The 21495-nt window shown below is 36.1% G+C and overlaps 2 protein-coding genes across 5 annotated transcripts in view; one reads left to right on the top strand and one right to left on the bottom strand.

Moving 5' to 3' along the window:
• The window catches only part of LOC126916698 (uncharacterized), a 64625-nt gene extending 50880 nt beyond the window's left edge, over positions 1–13745 (top strand). The window contains exons 1-4 of one of the 3 annotated variants that reach the window (XR_007710708.1): positions 9953–10290; positions 11410–11550; positions 12703–12819; positions 13512–13745. Coding sequence is in view for 1 of the 3 variants with exons in the window: in XM_050722750.1 (XP_050578707.1) it covers positions 11437–11550; positions 12703–12819; positions 13512–13583 (303 nt within the window). In the remaining 2 variants the exon portion in view is untranslated. Of the gene's footprint in view, positions 1–9952; positions 10291–11409; positions 11551–12702; positions 12820–13511 lie in introns of those variants that run through there. The other 2 variants (XR_007710707.1, XM_050722750.1) reach the window with 2 other exon arrangements.
• The window catches only part of LOC126916692 (beta-3 adrenergic receptor-like), a 77055-nt gene that overhangs the window by 47037 nt on the left and 8523 nt on the right, over positions 1–21495 (bottom strand). The gene's annotated exons all lie outside the window — the stretch shown is intronic.

Here is a 21495-nt window from a genome sequence, read left to right on the forward strand (position 1 = left end):
CTGTGGATGACCCAAAAGATTGTTACGGACATCTTCTTTGATTGCCCAATGTCCTAAAGGGCCATGGACATATGACTCATCGGAATTTCCCATCATTTCCGGCCCGTCAGTACTTTCATTATCTTCTACCTATAGTTCATCGGGATTTTCCTAAGGATTTTTCCACGATGCTACATATATATATATATATATATATACAGCTATTTTTTATTTTATTATCGCTCGAATTCTGTAACTACAAAAATAAAAAATAGCTGTATACATTTCAACCCTCCTTTTAATATGTGCGGCATTTGACGGCGGAACATTCTGACGGCTTCGTGACAGAAAGCGCTATACCATCAAAGCGTAAGGCCGACATGCCTAATGTACCATCGATATCCCTATGATTCTTCCGCCGAATATTTGGAAGAATGCATACACGGTAACGGTCGCGGACATCTAACAAACGCGTGTGTGTGGGGATATCGAAGGGCAACAAAGAAAAGAATCCGTTCGGTTTTGAACAAAAGATTCATTTCGTTTCGAACAGCGAAGTGCGAAGGGTCTATCGTAACAGCGAAGCAAACACATTGAAGAAGCGTGATTGTTGATTGTTGATCGTTGATTGTTGATTGTTGACTGTTAATTATTGATTGTTAACTGTTAATTGTTAAATGAACTATTTTGTTGAACATATAAGAGTATTTCTTGGACACTTACACCTTAAACCACCTCAGATACTTAAGATGCTCCGCAAATGAATCATTTTTTAACAATTTTACCCTTAGCATTCTTTTATCGAAGATAATAAGAAAATTTGATAAAAAGATTAAAATACATATAAAAAGAGAAATAACATAATATTGAAATATACATTGATGCATTTATGAAAGAAATATCTTAAAAACGTAGTCGCCCTTGAACCATTCTACCGACGATATCATTTTCTAATTAAAATCAGGAAAGACGCGTGATTTGCTCCATTCGCGTGCACCATTTCGTATAAAGTTGATACATCAGGATGAAATTCAATGCGAATAGTAACGAAGCACTCATCCCAAAGACAAGCACGAAAGCAATTTCTGAACGTTGAAAACGATTGGTGGAAAGACGCTGAGAGCCAAGATCATTAGAATAGTTGGAATGTTAACGAATACGTTCGCACTTTCCAACTGCGAAACAGTTTCGCAATGTCATTCCGAGAACGACGTGGTGTACTGTAGAGAATTTCCGCGGATGTTGCACAATCGAAACTCGGTGTACATTTCACAACGAGCGAATCAGACAGAATATCGGAATATTTGTGACGGAGAAGAAAGGATTGATAAATTTATTTATGGCCACAGCTCTATTCTTCGGAAAGCATACGAGAAAGAAGCACACCTACATTTCTGATATGAATAATTCCAGGCAACATTTAACATAATACTTATACTCGCGCTCATGTCTTGTAACAAGTTTACGCATTAAATTCAGCTAAAATCAAACATGCGATAAACACTTATTATTCACGTTATAATACCACGCCAGAATAATTTACTTATAATTCTCAATGAGAATTGGTTGTAAACTACTTCCAAATAAAAAAAAAAAAAAGTTTACGCGGAATGGAGCTTTTGGGAGCTTATTTCACAACTCAACCAAGCTCAGATTTTGTTTATGTTGGCAATTTGACAATTTTTTAAGGATATTTTTTATAAAAATTCGACTGATTTCAGTAACTAATATACATTTGTCTTTGTAAATATATTAGGATAAGCAAAATTTTATCCTTGAATTTCCTGCGAATTTTTATTGTCATTGAAAAACGATGTCAAGCATTTGATATAAACTTTTATGTAATATAATAAAGACATTGATAAGTTTGCTGGAATTTTTCCAAATTTTTTGAAAGTTTAGAAGCGTAAAAAAGTTAAACTTGGATATAAACGATTCAGTTTGCCTGCGTAATATGGAGAAATATTTAGCCACGGTGTTACATAATTCCATGTTACTAAGACCACATTGATGTTAAAATACTACACGCAAAATTGCATCCAGTAGGGATCGCAATTAACCTTTTCAATTTTATGGACGCTTATATGCATCAAGCCAGATTTATTCTCTTGGCCTATAAACACATATATGAACCGGAAAAAATTGCTGTAGCTATAGCCTATATGAAGTCTTATATACGCTCAATGAAGTTTATGATGATTTTCTTCCAGCCAAAATGTTCCGCAGCTTTGAAAGCTCAGTATAAATTCTTATAAAGACGCTAAAAACATGTTCACGATAATGCATAACACAAAAACGCTTTTACTTTAACGAACGTAAAAATATTGTTTTCTTTTTTTTTTTATATATATATTACGATAGTTTTCGACTCGCATAATCGAAAAATGCAAATTTTAACTTCAAGACTCTCGCTTTAAACTAAGACTTTAAGACAATTGAGCATTTTTAGCGTGTTTTACACGTTATTTTGACGCCATACTATTCGGCAATAGTATGCCTCAAAAATAAAATTTAATCCGAAAAGCCAACCATATTGAAAGAACTACGAAGTGTCTCGTTCTTTTTCCTCTTCGTTTCTTTAATTCGACGAATCATATTTATTCATTTGTCAAATGTCCAGCTGGACAAATTGTAAAGTACAAATTAAATAATAAAGAAACAAATTTCTTCAATTTCCAAATTTTATCATGCGAAAAATATGTATGACGCCGAACAAAATATCTGACAGTCAAATGACAATTCCACGAGCAATCCGTCGGAATAGAGAAACGTTCGTATCTCTTGGAAAATAAATTGTGGCGACGAAATCGTTCGCCATAAGCGTACTGAATGAAAAGGATGTCGCTCGACAGTGTCGCGAGAAAAACGAGCTCAAGGTTAAAACTGCTCGACCGTATACACGGTGTTACGAGCCTTTGCGGCAGCTCGTATCGATCGTAGTGCCGATCGACATGCGATAGCGAGGAAAATCGAACGGAGGTCCTGTCACGGTGAAAGTAACCTCAGCTCACGACGACAAATCACGTTACTCGCGGCCTCCTTCCCAGTTTTCCGCATATCGTGCTTCCACCCCTTTTTACAGACTTTTCTCCTTCGTCCATTATCGAGACAAACCCGTCTGGTCGATCTTGATATAACGGATCAGCCCTACGCCAGACATCCGACCATGTTGTAAGCAATTTTCTCCCTTTTCTGCGTGTACGCGTTTTAAGGATTATTCTTTCATCTTCCACAATTTTTTCAGGAAATTTTAAAAGGGATTCTCGGGTTAGGATGTCTTGGACCATTCAGGGAATCGCGAGGAGAGTTATCAGTTATTTCGCTGATGAATATTTCAGAGGAACATCAGGTTCGCTTTACTTGCTGACGCTTACTGAAAGTATTACTTTATCGAAACCACTTATGGAATAGTTGGCAGAGACAAAGGCAAATTATGCAAATGTTTCTATAAGTGTCCAAATACTTTCACGGGTCACTGTATGTAGTGGGAGATAAAGTATTGTATAGTTTTACAATACAGCAGTAATGTATTTGTGCAGTTTTAGAACATAAGGAAATATTGATTTCCTTAATTCTATCTTCTATATATTTAAATATATTTAACTCTGTACCGTACATAGGTACTTATAATGATTTTTCTTTTTTGCTTTTGAAGTAGTTTACAATTAATTCTCATTGAAAATTATAAGTAAATTATTCTGACATGGTACTATAACGTGAATAATAAGTGATTATCGTATGTTTGATCCTAGCTGAATCTAATGTTTAAATCTAAAGGATAATGTCTTCTTAGCCTGCGGATCTGATCCGTCGTATCAAATAATTGAGTAACTAGTGGATAATAATGTAAAACATTACGGTTTAGCCGAGATAAAGTTGTTAGAAACTTAATACTATCCGTTCCTAATTAATTACAAGCTTAACTAATAACTATTAACTAATTAGTTAATTAATTAATTATTAGTTAAAAAGAGAAATCCATAAAATATTAACTGTAACACAGAACATTACTTAATGATACTAAATAACGTACGAATATTTTCGTTGCAACAATATCTTGTCATTGAATCACCTCTCATTATATATAATATATGTTAAGTTATCATTTGAGTTAGAGGCGTATAACGAATATTCACGTGAATTGGCTATCGTTTTTATGTACTATAAATGATATTTACCGATACAAATGTGATTATTACAAAGTCTAACAAGTAATAGCGGCGATTGGATAATTGAGATGCCGATGACAATGAATTTAGGTTCGATAACGAATCCACGGTCAATGGGGATGACGAATGTGATTTGATCCACAATTCTGGTGCGACTCAATATACTTGTCCACAGTACAAGTAGAACTTATGTGACTGAATCTCAGTCCAAGTGGAACTGCCCTTATATACTCCTCTCCGTACCTCTCTGTACCCCTCGGGTCAATCTTTGTTTTTAAGGAGAGCTATTTAATTACTCCATACCTCTGTTAGGTACACGACCTTCCCGTGACCGTGGCTATGTTCAGCGACTCATTATGTCACTTCGAGCCCAAGCCCACTGTCATAAATCTCGGGCACCCATACTCGGTGTATTTTCGACCAATCGTGGGGAGACGTAATCGCGAGGAAACATGTGAACGGGAGTCGTAAATTCCCGTTACGATTATAATAATCGACGCCGCGAACAGATCGATCCCCTGATTTCCGTAGAGATAATAGGGGTGGTTAAGTTGGTATAACGCTGCGATTAACAGGGTTATAAAATATATATTTTCCACAACTTAGTACAACAACACAAGTTAGTAACGCCGCTGCTTAAGATATAGGTGACAAAGAAATGGATTGCTCTTATATGAGAGAATCCGGGTAGAGAGGTGGTCTTCGACGAAGTCTTGAGGGTTGTGAGTATTAGAACTGAAATAGAACTCCCTTGATTATTCTGTTGATATAGACTCCCGATGATAGATTGTTCTGTCGTTCCAAGAACGAGTAGTGTTGAAGTTGACTATTCTTTGGTTATGAGAACAAGTAGAGTGTTGAAGTTGACTGTTGTTTGGTTATGAGAACCAGTAGAGTTGACCCTCCTGATGACGTAGAAGCAGTAGAAGAAGTAGGAGCAGTCGGAGCAGTAGGAACAGTGAAGTTCATTCTGATGTGATTACGGAGGAAAGCTCGGTATGGGTGTGCCCTTTGAACGAAGAACAAGGATTCGTTGCTCATATTTTTAGTTAGGAAAGTGAGGGCAACGATCCGCGATGCCGATTGGTTATGACTAATGTTAGGAACGAAGATAGGAGGAAGAAGTCTCCTACCAACGTGGTTCATGGGCGACATTGTTTATGGGAAAAACCAGCTTTTCCGTTAGGCAACTATTCGGTTTTTCCCATTAGATAACTACCTGCTTTCTCCGTAATGAGGTGATATATGTGCCCGTGATAGTTGTAGTTGCCGGCTGTAAAAGATGTCGCTGCTGGGGTACTGCTGATTTTTCTTTCTAATTTAATTGCGTAGAAGAAAAGTCGGACTCCGGTCGCCAGGATTCGAACCCGGGTTCCGAACGTTCGTAACCTAAGGCGCTAACCACTGCGTTGCCGTCGTCCGACACTAGTTAGTGTCGGGTGGTGGTATTTGGCTTGTCAAGTAATTGTAAGAACGTACAATGGACCTAAGGACTGTTTTCAGTACCAGCTATAAATAAAAAATACTTGCAGGATTAAAAGTTTCTGCAAGCTAATAAGACCCAGTTTATGGTGGGGCCTGAGGTTTATTCAGGGTCTCTCTATTGGTGCTTGAGCTTTGACGATCAGACAATGAAGGACGTCGCGCGGACTTCTTCACGCGACGTAACATCCTCCCCCCGTTGAGAGGACACCGATCAAAACTCTGTAAAGATAGAATTAATTAAATCTTCTATCCAATTCCTTATTGATTGTTATTGCCGTGTGAACTGTGGCCGTCCAGATAATGCCGTGGTCGCCAGGACGAATTTGATGATGCGGCCGAAGGGCCGTGGCGTTGAGGATACGTTGTTTGCCTTGTAGTCTGGATCGCCGTGGTTCTCGGCATTGCCAAGAAAGTTGCCGCTGAAGTTTACAAACCAAGAAGTGTCGTGAAACAGCTCGGCCCATGAAGTATCGCGGAACACCTCAGCCCCGGAGGTGTCGTTATACATCTCGCCGATTTCACAAAGGCAGATAAAATCTGTATGGAAATGCGCTGTGGGGACGTGAAGGAGGTCTACGGTTGATTGGGGGATAGGGCTCCCCTCCGCTGACCCATCCGTATCGTGCCTTCTTGCTGACGCTTGGCGTTAGTGGTTATGTTATCGAGAGCACCGATTAGGACCGCACATCTTCTTTGCTTTATACCGAGGGAGTTTGCGAACTTTTCGGTCATGATGTTCATACTGGACCCAGTGTTTAGCAAAGCTCTGGCTCGGGTTGGCTGTGCATGATCGTGGCGAATTAGACGATGAATTCGATCCGGTACCTTTAGTCCGTGATGACCGAGATTCATGTTGACGAGGAGATTCCCGACTCTTTGGAGATGATGGAGATTTCCGCGACGGTTCGGTTGTACGTCTCGAACGATGTAAAGCACGCGGTTTCCATGATCCAGGTGGAGATTGTCCATTAGAGGATCGGTTGTGCGACGAACGACCACTCGACGGCCGTCCGCTCGACGACTGACCACTCGATGATCGTCCGCTTGATACCGGGGAACTGACATTGGTATGTTCCCGATGTAAATATGTGTGGTGTCGGTGGCCACATATGCGACACGAACCAGCTGAACATTGGGCAAGAGAGTGTCCGCTGCCTAAGCAATTAGTACACAGGGAGGCCCTTTTTGCGAGTTCAAAACGTTTTGTTGCCGACTTGGCTTTGAAGATCTCGCAATGTTTTATTTCGTGGGGTCCTTGGCATGTCGGACACACCAACGTCTTGTGTGTGGTGGTGAATGTATGTCCTCGTGGCGCGTTCCAACGATGACGGGGGCGTTGGTAGGAATTCCCTTTTATCATTGGTGTTGGCGTGTTCGTCTAATCGCCGTTTGCCCTTGTTTAAAGGAAGTCTATTAAATGTGTATAATTGGGCACTCTTTTGCTTGGCAATGTGCGATGCCATTGGCGGACGGTGGACCGAGGTAACTTTGAGGTGATCAGGTCGCCTATCACGGTATTCGACGTCAGCGGATCGCCTAATTTCTTTAACGCTTTCAAATTTATTTTGAACATTTCGATGAGGTCCTCTACGACTTCGAGCGTTTCTTTCGCCATCTTGGGATAATAGAGGAGTGCATGCCAGTGACGCGCGCATATTTGACGATGGCAGTCAAATTTGTCTCGCAAAATATTTATGGCGATAGAATAATTAATCTCCATGACGTCTAACGACTCAATGGTTCGCGCGGCCTTTCCAGTCAATGCTGATCGGAGATGATAGAATTTTTGGAATGATGTCAGTTGTTCATTCCGATCTATCGTTGACGAGAAGAAGTCATAAAATGACTGCCAATTCTCGAGGGTGCCATCAAAGGTAGGTATCCGAATCTCCGGTAGTTTAATATATAATACGTGCAGGAATACACACTTGGTATATAGTTATATAGAGTCTTTCTCTTTTTATTTTTATATTCCAACCGTACAAGTACACGATCTAAAGAAGTCTTCCTACGAAAAAGTTTATATGATTACGTCGTAATCTTTGATATAATGTGTGATAACAATTGAACTTCAAGTTCCATTAGTTTGCCCATAAAATTTGTCGCCTCGATGAGCTTTTATCTAAACAGCAAATGCCTAGGACACCTGACAATCAACACGAGTTCCTCTACGTAGACCGCTTGGAAATTAACTATATTTGACTTAGACTATATAACAGAACTCTAGGTAGGCTAAAGTAGGATCCTCTAGCTGATCCTCTTAAGTGACCTACTACTCCGCACGTGTATCGCATTTGTTACCGAGTTCCGTCGTCTGAACATCGCGAAAGACATTTTCGCGAGACTCTTATCCAAATGATGTTGAGTCGAAGCGATGGAAGTATAATGGTTTTGATAATATACAGAATATTTCACGCAAATAGGACAGGCCATAGATTTAGAATGATGGCAAATAGGATGGAAGATTTTATTAGGTACAATGAAACGATTTCAAATGACGTACATCGTGTGAGACACGTGTTTGTTTAAGAATTTGGCGCGTTTTAAAGATCCGAAAGTTATTCCTACTGTTAACAGATTTATCTATCTTTTATACACTTTATGCGACCTTTTTATTCTACATAGAAAAGTATTAGTAAGAAAACATATAAAACACATCAGTATATAAAAAACAATGTAAAGAATACATAGAGAAATATGTGCGTAGTTACATTCGAAAAAATGTTATACGGTCTTTATTGATATACAAGACTCAACATTTAAATTGATATACAACATTGATATACAAGACAACATTTAAAAAAAAATTTTTTTTTTATTTGGAAGAATTTTACAATCAATTCTCATTGAGGATTATAAGTAACTTATTCTGGCGTGGTACTATAACGTGAGTAATAAGTGTTTATCGTATGTTTGTTTCTAGCTGAATTTAATGTTTAAATCTAATTTTTTTTAAATATTCAAAGCCTTTTTAATCTTGGGTATTTCTGTTTAATTTCCTTTAGAATCTTACATTTCCCTTCACTATATCTTTCCCAGTTCAACCAAATGCAAGACAATTATGTTAGAAAAATTTACCAAATATCCAGCTGGACAAGTTGTAAGGTACAAATTAAATAATGAAAAAGAAAATACAGCAAGAATATACCATCTGTTACCAGAAACGTCACGGATCCTTCAAACGACCTAGCAGTATATAGTTTTATGTAACTACTAGCAGTATATAGTTTTATTACATATATAACCCTAGGATAATAAAACCACAGTTATTATGATAGTAAACTAGCCATATTAAAAAAATACCTCAAAATGTGCCAATATAAAAACTTATCGAAGGTTCAAAGAATTTTTCCCATTTGTGAAAGGTTCATACACAGGATCAAAATTGATCTATAAAAGGAAGATTTTCAGGAAAAGAATAAACATGTTCAAGGTGTCTATTGAACATAAATTCTATCATTAATTCCTTATTAGCAGGACGAAGTCGTTCATGAAATAGAAAGACTACGCTCTACACGGAGCAAGATTTTTTTTTATTTAATATGTACTTTACAATTTGTCCAACTGGATATTCAGTAAATTTTTCTAGCTTTATTGCTAATTAACATGTGGATGGCTATCACCAGCGAGATACCATCTTCAAGTTTGTCTATTTTATTTCTTTAATAAGATCAGTGGGGTGTTTTCTCCTTAGTCTTCTTACGGCGCAAGATGACATAAAATAATTGTGAAATCGGGTCCGAAATGTCTGTTTTGGAAATAGTTAAATCATATGCAAAGTTTATATTGACCTTATAAGTATAATAAGGCAGTCATAAAACAGATAAGTTATCGTATAAACATCGTAAACGGACCAAATAATAACGTATACAATTGCTTTACGTGTATATTGCTTTATGAGCGGTTTTATAATAGAAACTTTCATTATAATAGATTAGGAATTCCAGATGATAACCGTGGCGTGCAATTCGCCCAAATAAATCGTATATTTTACAATTACTTACATTAGGAAGCCCGTACGTGCTGTGGACTAGTCGCCGGTACGGACATCAGATTCGTCGATCAAATTCGGCAACTAGAAAGTTCTTTTTTGTTATTATTATTTAATTTGTACTTTACAATTTATCCAACTGGACATACGGTAAATGACTAGAAAGTTGTCAGTATAATAGAGATCGTCGAACAGAATCGATATGGAGAAAACCCTTATAATCATAAAGTAGCTTTAAAAAAATAAAGAAGGAAAGAAAATATTTGTCGCGTGTCTTATTAAAAATGTCTTATTAAAAAGAACGTTCACCATACATTTTAACAACGTTAGAAAATAAGAAAATAAATTCTTCAACTTGACAAGAATAACGACAAGAATAATAAGAATATGAGACCTGTGCCAACTGGTCGATTATGTATAAAATTATGTCTGGTCTGCAAAAAAGTTGCTTGTCGTGTGAACACGTCCGTTGGTTTCAACGCATTTCCTTGATCGCCACGATCAAATGCCGTAGGTCTCATATATTTTCTTGAAACCCATCAGTGGCAATTGATCAACAGTGCGTATAGGTCCTAAAGGCATTAAAATTTAACAGAGAGTTTGTGGGAGAACGAGAAAATATTTGACTATTATCAGATAACACAGAAATTTCAACTTTTGCACGAGGTAAAACTAAAATGATATTATACGTTAAGATATAAATACTAGAAAATATATGATCTATAAACTCAAAGTAAGCACGAGACGCTTATAGACGTCGCATAAACATCGTAGAAACATAAAAAGAGAAGTATATTTATTGCCTGTGAAAAGTAAAACTACTGTTATCGTACAAATTCTACAAATGTCTTAATAGTCCAAGATTTCGAGTCGCTATTTTTATTTTTGAACAAAGACCTCGTCTCCTCCTAAGAATACACACCGTTTTCTACGCGACAATAGAAAATGAAAAATTTAATATATACAACGTAGGTATTATATTTATAATTATGAAAGACATTTTTGTAAAAAAGCAAGAATCGTTAGGAACGCTTCTGCCATCGTAAAATTTATTAAATGTATAAACGTACATCAAAGTCTATATCTATTTTTTTTCTTAATTTCTTATGATAATTCGTGCAAATACTTTATCTTCATCCAAAGCTATTAGAAATGTCTTCTTCGACAATATTACTTATTATTCCGAGAATCGTACAAAAGACACGAAATCTAAACTTTGGAAGCTTAAACCACAGAATAAAACGAACAAATTCACTTTCAAATTCGACGCGATAAATTGCAAAAAACTGTATACCATTCGTAAATATGCTACGGGCACGTACAATTTCGCCTGGTTCATCGGACAAAAGACCGTCTATATTAAAAGCACTAAATCCGCTCTTCGTGCTCGTATCCACGTGCACGGGTTAAAACTGCAATTCGCGAGGCGACGAAAGAAAATAAAACTTTCAGAATGTCCGTGGACGTTAGTTGGTCCGGTTCCCGACCCTTTGGCGTTCCTCGACCCCTAAGATCGCGCTTAACGAACTGAGATGAGTTAAAAAGAGTCTCCCTGTTGCATATAGTTTGATTCCGATAAAACCGGATTCTCGGGCATAAAGAAAAGGAGAAAATAAAAATATTAAAAAATGAAATCCCCTAATCGGAGCAGCACGAAATTATAATTGGAGTTTTATTAAGGGGAAGGGAGAAACGTAATTCCTGAAATAGGATGAGCATATCAAGGGTGGGATGTAACGATTTTCGATATTTCACGGCGATTAAGTGACTCGTAATCGGACGTAGCCCCTGTAACTTATTACTCTGGCGCAGCTGAGAGAAGCGAAGGCGAGGGCGAGGCTAACGAGAATGCGACTGACAACCCAAGAGTCGAAGATAATGAAGAGACAGAAAGGAGGACAAGCGTTGGAAGCAATAATATCGAAGGTAAAAATCAATGTATATCGGATATTTTGGGAGATTACGATTTTGTAAATTGTACAACATGGTTGGATTTGCGTGTGTATTTTGAATAAATAAGTTGATCTTGTTTGGTGGTGAATAATGGATGGATGGTGGACAATGGATGTGATGAGTCGCTGTTCTTATTTCGCTCTACGAAATAGCTTGAGATAGGAATCGTTTGGCAAGTATCGAATTAATGATTCTGTAAAGTGGTGCAGGATAGATATTATTTCTTTTTCGTGTTTGGAAATTCAAAATAATTTGATGCGATGTCAGTGTAAAAGAAAAAGGTTCTAAAATAAATTTATCACTTGATATTAATTTGGAAAGTTTTTAATTTGGATGTTGTTTTAAATAACAACCTCTTCTGAAATATATTTTGTAAATTAGAATGTCTCGAATATTATTCAAAATGTAAATACTAAATGAAATTTAACGAATATAATTTTCATAAAAAGGTAAAGAAAAATTAATAAGGAATGTGCATTCCATGTCAATGAAATTCATTTTTCTGTTTTCAATAGTCACTTGTTGCTTTATTACTGATAAACACACGAAAGTTTCTTTCGAGCATGAAGAAAAATTAATAATAATCATTTGATAAATAAAAATTCTAAATAACAAATATTGAAGTTTAAACTGTAAATTTCGATTTATATTTTTCATCCACAAATATTTTATATACATTTGAACAAATTAACAAACAAATCTTTGGATATCGTTTTATTATTATTACCAAATATCAACTATTTTCCTACATCGTTGCAATATGACGAATGTACTGTCGAAAAAGATTGCAAAACATGGAACAAAAGTTATAAACATTAAAGTATACTTTTATTTTACTGAAGATAGACAAAGGTTGTATTTTGCTACACAAGCTTTTATCTTCCGTGAAAAATAAAAGAATGAAATAACCCAAGGAAACGTCTTTTCAAAAATGTCCGCAGAAAAACATTTTGTTTGTTCGTTCAGAAAAATCTGCTGATGTTTTACAGTTTCCCTATAACGAATTTTTCGTTTGATACAAGAAAGAGAAACAGGAAGAGCTCTTTAGTTTTGTCCACCACCGATTCTTAACGTAATAAAAAGCAGAAGCGTCAGATTAATAAAATTGTCGTAACTATGTTACAGAAGGAGACGCGAGAGAAAGCATCGCGGATAAAGGAACCAAACGAGAAGAGGAGAAGCTTAAAAGTAGCGACGCTGGAAAGAAACGAAAAGTTTCGTTTGGCGAGCGTTCAACGTCAGGTCATTGTTATAATTTTGATCGAATTTTTTATTTTGATGAAAGATATTTCGTGATAAGCTTATACCAGATGTACAGGGTGGGCTAGCTAATTGGTATCGTCCAAAATATCTTGTTTTTTGTTGTATGAAAAGACTTTTCAGGACAGAATGATAGTATCTCAAGAAGTGCATGTATTAGTGAAAATACTTTTTTCTCGTTTACTTTTTTTTTTTTTACGAAATTTCAACGTTATCAACGAAGATATTCAATGTTATACTACGCGCTTTTTTCATTTTCTACACAAAACTATTAGCATAGTTTAGCAAACTATTAGCATACTTCCGCGTGAAAGATCGAAAGATGTTTCAATTTTAGCTGTGAAATGACACGATGTAAATTTTTATAACTGAAACAGATAAAAAAGCAATGAAAACAAAGAATACAAAAGAGCATCGTTTAAAGTGGAAAAAGAAGGTTTAGAAACAAAAGAAAGATGGAGAAAAGAAGCATCGATTATCGGTGATTAAAAGTACAAGGGTAATTACAGGTGGTTTTTACTCGAAAAGAGTATTGTCGAAATTAGGGGGAAAAATTGACGACTACGGAAAAGATCTGTTTTACAAAGTTCTGTTCCTATTCGTTTCACGAAACAAATAGGAAACATAACTTGCCTAAACTATCGAGAAAGTAGTTTAAGTATATTTCACCGTAGATAGCAGCCTCGAGGATGGAAGAAGTGATGAGAAAGAAGATCACGATGGTGATGATAATAAGAGCTGTATAAGAATCGAAAATTTATGGCTAAGACAGTTTATTTATAATTTGTGCGTTCATTTTGTCGCATATATAGCCTGCATCCTGATCGTGACTCTGACTCTTGTGATTGGATATTTTCTAAACGCATCGATGTAAGCGATTACGACAAGTAGCTACAGTAGTTGAACAGGTAATAATATTAATATTATTGATGTTAAACATTTTTACCTTTGTAAATGTATCGTTATTAGATTGCGAATTTTTCTGCAAATTCATATTTTCATTATTGCAATTAAAAAAGTGAGATTATCTTATTCCCTTGTATATATTATCATTGAGAATTAACGAATATTTTTCTGCATCTAATTGTAAGAAAGAAAAACCCGAATCTTGGAAACAGCGGAATTGAATGTTCGATGGTCATCATAGAGCGGTGAAGAATCTAAGCTATACCGCCACGTTTGATTATGCTGAAAGCATGCGTCTGTCCGTGTTCCATGCACGGACCTTCTCGTTCACGTATTCGGTTGGTCCGTGGTCTCTAAATGACTTTAAGAACAGGTTCTCTCGACCTGATCACTGCTATCGATTCGAATGCCGAATTGAAACTGGACAACGACTTGATGTATCGATTTCATTGCATGTCCCAGTTCCGTCGAACCTGGCACGTTCAGATAAGGACACTAGGAGTCAGCAGGGTAACTTCTTCCCCTCTGTGACTTACTGACTTGATTTAGGCTTGATGTAAACGAGCAATACGATGCTATTGAGACTTTGCAAGATCTGCATTTTTGTTACTAGGTAGAACAAATATGTACCTTTAACTTTTAATGGGAAATAAATATTAACGACAGCGTTATGCATAATGATATTTAAGATGAAAGTGTAAGACTTGGAAGATTTGTGTTTCTAATGACAGGACTGTGGATGGTTGTACGCTCACGATAACGCCATGTGTAAATAATACAATATATCGTTATTAGCGTTTCTTAATATTTGTTAATGTTCCTTAATGTTTTTTAATAATTCAAATTTACATTGTGTTAAATTTATGAAAAGGTGGTAATATTTCTTCTAATTATTATTAACGTATCGTTTATTCGTGTTTGTATCTTTTACTGAGATTTAAATATTGTTACTAAAAATCGACTATAATGCTACTTATGAATAGTAATGTGAATAAAGCTATAAATCTCTCGTTTAGTATACATATTTAATATACCTATGATATGAATACGGCTTGTAAACGAATTGTAGAAAATAGAATTTTATCCTTGGATTACATCTTTAGAAAGACATATATATTCATTGTATTGGAAATTCCCATCTATCACAGTGAAATCATACATATTCATATCCATTGCATCAGTAGATGCATAAAAATGTGACGTCGTCACATTTTTGACCGATCACGAGTAAACTCGTGTTTCTCTGCGCAAACGTTTGTTCATTTCTCCATAAAATAACTGGTGGAACGCGTTAGTTCTTATACGAAATAGCCGGTCAACGTAGACCAATTTACCAAATGTCCAGCTGGACAAATTGTAAAATAAAAATTAAATAATAAAAACAAAAAAAAAAAAACGTGGACCTGGCACCGAGTCAACGATCGTGATCATGGCGCGTATTCGGATGGAATCAATGCACCTGGCTAAAGCAATCGAACGAACAGTCTCTTCATAGTCTTTGTAGATTCTTCAATGCGACCTTGACACGCTTGCTACGGTCTACAGCGTGTTCCCTTTCGAAGCATAACACTGTTATTGACAGTGGTGGAACTTCATTTCGAAACTGAGGCACATTCAGAACCTCCGTTTTATCGCGAAGTTGTTCTTACTGGAGCAATGAAGAACGGGTATACTGGCGTGAAATATAAAGGGTGGGACGATATCATAGAACAAAAGTTCGATTATAAATAATTTTAAGAAAGAGATAACAGATTGCCATTTGTTTTCATAATTTTATGACTTTTCTTATATATTTGAATATATTACTACGATATATTATTACGACGTGCCTTAGATTTTCTTGATGCAGACTTTATTGGATGAATTGCTGGGGAGCACGGAATAAATCGAGTGGTATGGATTTTCACGTCTGCACTATTATTAAGAATGTTGTGTTTGCTTGAAAGCCGTGGGACGTGAGCGTATTAAAATTGTACATCGTTGAAGCATCTGAGATCCTTAGTTTCTTGTAACCAAGTAAGTTCATTTGCTTATAATAGGAAAGAACGTTAAAATAATAACTTATTAAATACAAACAATTACATAATTATATCTCCAAAACTATAATAGACAGCGATAAATGTATTTCTCAATTCATTTTAGATATTTGAAAATTTTCATATCTCGTAACACGGGTATAGCGGGAACAGGTCAGTGTAGATTTTATAGCGGAACAATAAATCCTTATCCCGTAACTTTTTTTTAATTACATGGGTTAAAGTTAAAATTAGCTGTTCGCGAGTTGTTTGAGTTCGCAACAAAATTTCATATATCAGAGCTGCAATTGAGAGCGGAATTAAAAATATCGTCTTTAGAAAGGGTAATTTGAAAATTTAATCTGAGGGAAAGAGTCACTTATCGAGTACAATGCTGGAAGAATTGATTGATATGGATAGTTCCTCTTCAATCAACGAAATTGATAAAAGGATTCAAGTTTAATGAATGGTAATTACTAGGCGTGTCAGTTAAATAGCATTCGTACGTCACAGACTTTTACTGAAGTTGGTTGCCAACGAAACATCTGAACATTTTTCTTCTATGACAAGCTTCGAAATTTATATTCAGAAACGAATATTTGGAACGTTTAAGTATAATTCATATGTAAATAATGATCTAATAGATATTATTAAAACATGATATTTTACAATAATGTAATATACAATAATAAAATAATTTATATCAATAACGTTTTTATAAATATTATAATAATTATGAATTGCAATAAGCATTGCTTATTTACTTAAAATGCAATACGAGCCTTTATAAGTTGGAGCTCCTATCATCTTTAAAAGACCTGAGTATTGGAAACTAAAGCATTGTCCAATATGAAGAAAAATGAAGTATACTTATATATATATAAACGATACAATACTAGATAGGATACTCGGAGAACACATGAAATTGCAACTTCTATGACGGATTTCGTAAACAAGGTCCAATATATCGATCGAAGGTAGAAATTGGTAGTATTGCTTCGAAGATTCAGTAAGATGCACAAAATGAATAAAAGTGATTCTGAAACGACATGATGAACTTTTACAAAGTTTAAAGCTTTAAGCGAATAATTTAACAATAGGTCTTTGTTGTTTAAGACCTTCGCTGCTACTGATAGATATGTTGCGTCGCTTCGATTATATCTAATTAATTGAAAATCTTTTCCGCAAATGTTTCTTATTCTTTGAAAATATTTTGTTTAACAGAATCAAATTTTTTGAGACTATCGTCCAGTTCCTAAGAAGAGAATTTTCGAACCATGCTTTATATAATAAAATAATTATATATTCACGTATTTTACTAAAGCAGCGGCTTTCTTTACTCGCATACTAAATTCAGTGGAACAAACTATACACGACGCGACACGTTGGAAACGTAACGCTGTAATTTTATAAGGGTCTAAGCATTGTAACATCTAATCTTTCATGACAATCAAAGGAAAAGGGGAGCTGCGCCTGAAAATACATTAGCTCGTTAATTATTCAACTAGGTATTAAACTTAACTGGTACAAACATCTTACCGAATAAATATTAGTTTAATAATAATTAATTAGTAAAAAATATTTCTTTTACTTGCATCGTTGTAATAAAACAAATCACGTGCAGAAAAAATCATGGTTAATCTATAATATAATCATCGTAAGTTGTGATAAGAAATCGATTGATGTGACATTTTTTATATATTATATATTAATCAAGTCGATGATGATTACGAAGAAATTTATCTTTTAAACTACTGATTCAAGTAAACTCATAAATAAGCAAATCCACGTAATTCCTATTGAAACTTAACTTGATTCGCTTTCATTTAAGTCTTAAGGTAGATCTATAAATCTAATATTTTAAAAGGTAACTTTTCTTTCCTATTGGAGCTATTTCTCTATATTTCATGCCAATTCAGTATTTCTCCTTAGGCCATGCGCGCACTAGCGACAAAACTGTCGCTTTAGCTGTTATACATATATAGCGTTATGCTCTCGTTCACATCAGTCAAAAGTTCAATTTCTTTTTATTCTTATAACGCCATATACGTATAACAGCTAAAGCGACAGTTTTGTCGCTAGTGCGCCCATAGCCTTAGAGGTATCATATATAACACCTAAACCTTTTAACCGATAGTATACTCGATTCGATGAAACAAGCCAAAACAATAGAGAGATAGAAAAACAAAAAGAGACGATGAAAAGCTAATGCACTACAAAGCCCAATAGTAAACAACGATCGTTAACAACGTTGCATCGATATTTCCTTTACAAATACGCAATTCGCTTGGCGGCTATAAATCTCGAGCTCGATCGAGTGCTCAGCGTCAAAAAGGCGGAAACGGCAATCGAGATCGGCGTGATCGCGAATCGCTTCTAAATATTTGCCGAGCAAACTAATGCATTAGCGTTCGTGGAAATATACAAAGTCGACGTAGCTGGTCATTAGACGCAGCAGAGGGGCTTGTTCCGTGTGCGAACCTTTTACAAGGCAGCCTTGACACGTTTCCGCGTATGATCGTCTAATTGTATACTTTAAGAGCACGCAAGTATACAAGGATGCGGAGGAGGGTTGATGATTTCGTGGCGAAACCTCGAAATTTAATGGGTAGCAAGGAGAACAAATAAGTCGCTGAGAAGTTGGCAAAACAAGCAACAACCGGGAACGCTCTCGCCGTCGTCGAAATTGTCCCCGATTTTTATGGAGATGCAATATTATACAACGATAACAGTATTATCGCAGGATTCCAGAAAAGTGAAAGATGCAAAAGTACGTATCGCATATAGAGATAACATAAAATATCGAAAATATAATGATCATTAGAGGACGGATTTTTATGTACGAGTGAAAACATGGAGGATAATGCAAGAATGCACAAAATACACGTTCAAATGAATATTGTTAAATATAATTCAATTTTACGGTATAACATAAAATTACTGAAATTACGTATTTTTATAGCGGATTAAAATTTCATTAACATTTTTCGTACGATCTATGTTTAGCCAACATTTTTTGTACAGATATTGAAATTTCTAGAAAGTTGTTAGAACCTCCGTGACATCGATTTATAATTTGAGCAAATCGCCTGCCAATCTTGAAGAAAACCTCACCATTCACTCAGAAGTATCCACGAACTATGCGAAATTTTGAACGAAATTTCTCATGACTTTTTCATCGATGTAAATTGACCGATATCACGAATCCAAGAAACAGATTCCAGACGACAATAAACACAGTCCATCCCTAAGTCCAGATAAATCCCTTGAACGTGTTTTGGGCGAAGTCCTGAACGTGGGTCCGACGAAGTTAGATTATATACATCGTTCACCCTCAGCCAACGGGTAAATTGAGCATAAGACCCTTATGAGTTCTCTACGGGCTATCACCTATATTCCGGAACAACCCTTAACCCTCGTGTCATTGGTGTCTGATAGATCGATGAGAATAGAGAAGATGAAAAAAGTGAGGGAGGAAGAGAGGGTAGCTTGATTTACGATTACAATTCCATCGTGATCTGATTAAGGATACATGTAAATGTGTTACACGATAGCTACGGTAATAGAGGTGATCAAGAACACGTATTGATTCGTGCGAGAGATGCTGATTGATATTTGGTCGGGTTGTTAATGAATTATTCGTGTGAATTGGTAAACCGTGAACTGCACGAAATGTGTAAGTACAGCCTAGCTCGAAAGTCTCCAGACACTTATTATTAGATTGAAAAGGTTGATATCAAGTTTTATCTCTTTAAGCCTTACATTTTATTTTCTCAGTATAACATTTTTATAGTCGTATGAGAGATTTTGTATGCATCAGTGCTGGTCGCCGTTACCGGTCGTCTAACAGGCGCGATGCGACGACCGGATAACATGACAGCTAACCCAAACCTACATATACAAATTATAACAGAAGATAAGAATTACGTTCGAGTTATTTTACCTGCGCGCCGTACCGCGCATACTACTGACGCATATGCTACCACGGATGAACATTTATAGACAAAATTATTTATTATAGTGGCAGCGACAGTTTTCTGCGAATATGTTGAGCTCCACAGCATATTTCAAAATTATCGAACTCGGAGAGGAGATAGCTTCTCTGCAGTTACAGCGAAAGTGCTATTAAACGTTACGAAATTTAACGCACTAGGACTTAATTAATTAGTATTTATAATAAATGTAAAAGAGTTATGACTTGAGATAATCCTTGGTCATCCGATGTATTATAATATTTTTAAAAAATTGACCTCGAGATTTCATAAAGAAAAGAACGGTCGGTGTGGCCAACGGTTTGACATGAAAGTGATTTCAATTTCGGTGCCGCCAACGCTTTGCGCAGAAAGAATGAAAGTCAGTGAAAGGTTGCCAGCTTCGTACTTGTAGCACAGACATCTAGGCATAACTGTCTTTGGAGCCATGGTAGCGCGGATAACCACCTGTCTCCGTGCATATACATTCTTTTTTTATTTATTATTTAATTTGTACTTTACAATTTGTCCAGCTTGACATTTGGTAAATACATACACAATATGAAACTGGAGGCATTGTCTTTAAAGAGTCAGTTAAATTCACGCAAGCAATCAGAACGGATAATACAAATCCCTTTCATTGGACAATTATTATATCGTTTTTACATTATGGGACTTTAATTACATTATTTATTACTGTTTGTTTTGTTGTATTATTATCACCATTAATAATAAAGTTAGCAAATTTCAACGTCGCGATGCAATTGTTACACCATTGACGTCACAATACAATAACATTAAACAAGTTTCTGTGAGAAAATTCTACGGACGAGTTCAGGCCAGTGGCGTTTACAGCACGTGCTGTAAATTCGGAAATGCCGAACTCGCGTACTTTCGCTTCAACGTACATCCATATCGACGATTATACAAAGAATATCAGGAAATACCAGGTAATGCCGTCGCTAAACGATATATCTAGTTTATGGCACCACTTCAAGTGTTGAGGCTTTCTCTTCCCACAGATGAAGATAACGAAGTTCAAACGGCCATTCCAAGTGTTGGAATTTCACATCTTCTTATATTTCATATGTTCTTTCGTATAGTACAATTTTGTCTTAAGAAGCTATTTCATACTATGAAAAATAACGAAAATATTTCACCTAGGTCGAAGAAACCCTAGTGATGGAAAAGATATTACGTAAATTCTTGCTCCTTTCTATTCCCTTTCATAACTGCGATATTAAAAGACAAAAATTCGATAATCTAATATCTAAACTGACTGGAAAAAAAATTGTAATGCAAATGTATTGCATTGTTAACGAGACATGTAATTGTTCGACTCTCAAACGACCAATTAAAGTCAGTCGATCGACGATGTCGTTCATCATCTCTGATAATTTCGTTCAGCGACCTCCAGATTCGTCTTAAGCCAGAGCAGACAGGAAACGTGCACTGCTAACGGCCGCAAGAACGAAGAGGAATTCCAAGCGTATCTGGCGCGACTATCGGTCTCAGCAGACGTCCACGTCCTCTCTTATCGGGAATAAGGTGCCCGACTGTCTGGCCAAGTAGTTTGCTCTGTATCCGAGCCAACTCGCCTCTCGGTGTACACAGAATAACCCTTCCATTTCGTTCTATCCAGCGTGCGTTCTTCCGTCAGGAAGCTTTCTTACGGTTCGTAGATACGCGTCGTTGTGACTCGTTTACGATCGTTCCACCCTTCTACATGAGATAAACAAGCAGTGTACCTGGTTTGTTAGCCTGTT

The sequence above is a fragment of the Bombus affinis genome, chromosome 5 (assembly GCF_024516045.1).
Source record: "Bombus affinis isolate iyBomAffi1 chromosome 5, iyBomAffi1.2, whole genome shotgun sequence".
NCBI lineage: Eukaryota > Metazoa > Arthropoda > Insecta > Hymenoptera > Apidae > Bombus > Bombus affinis.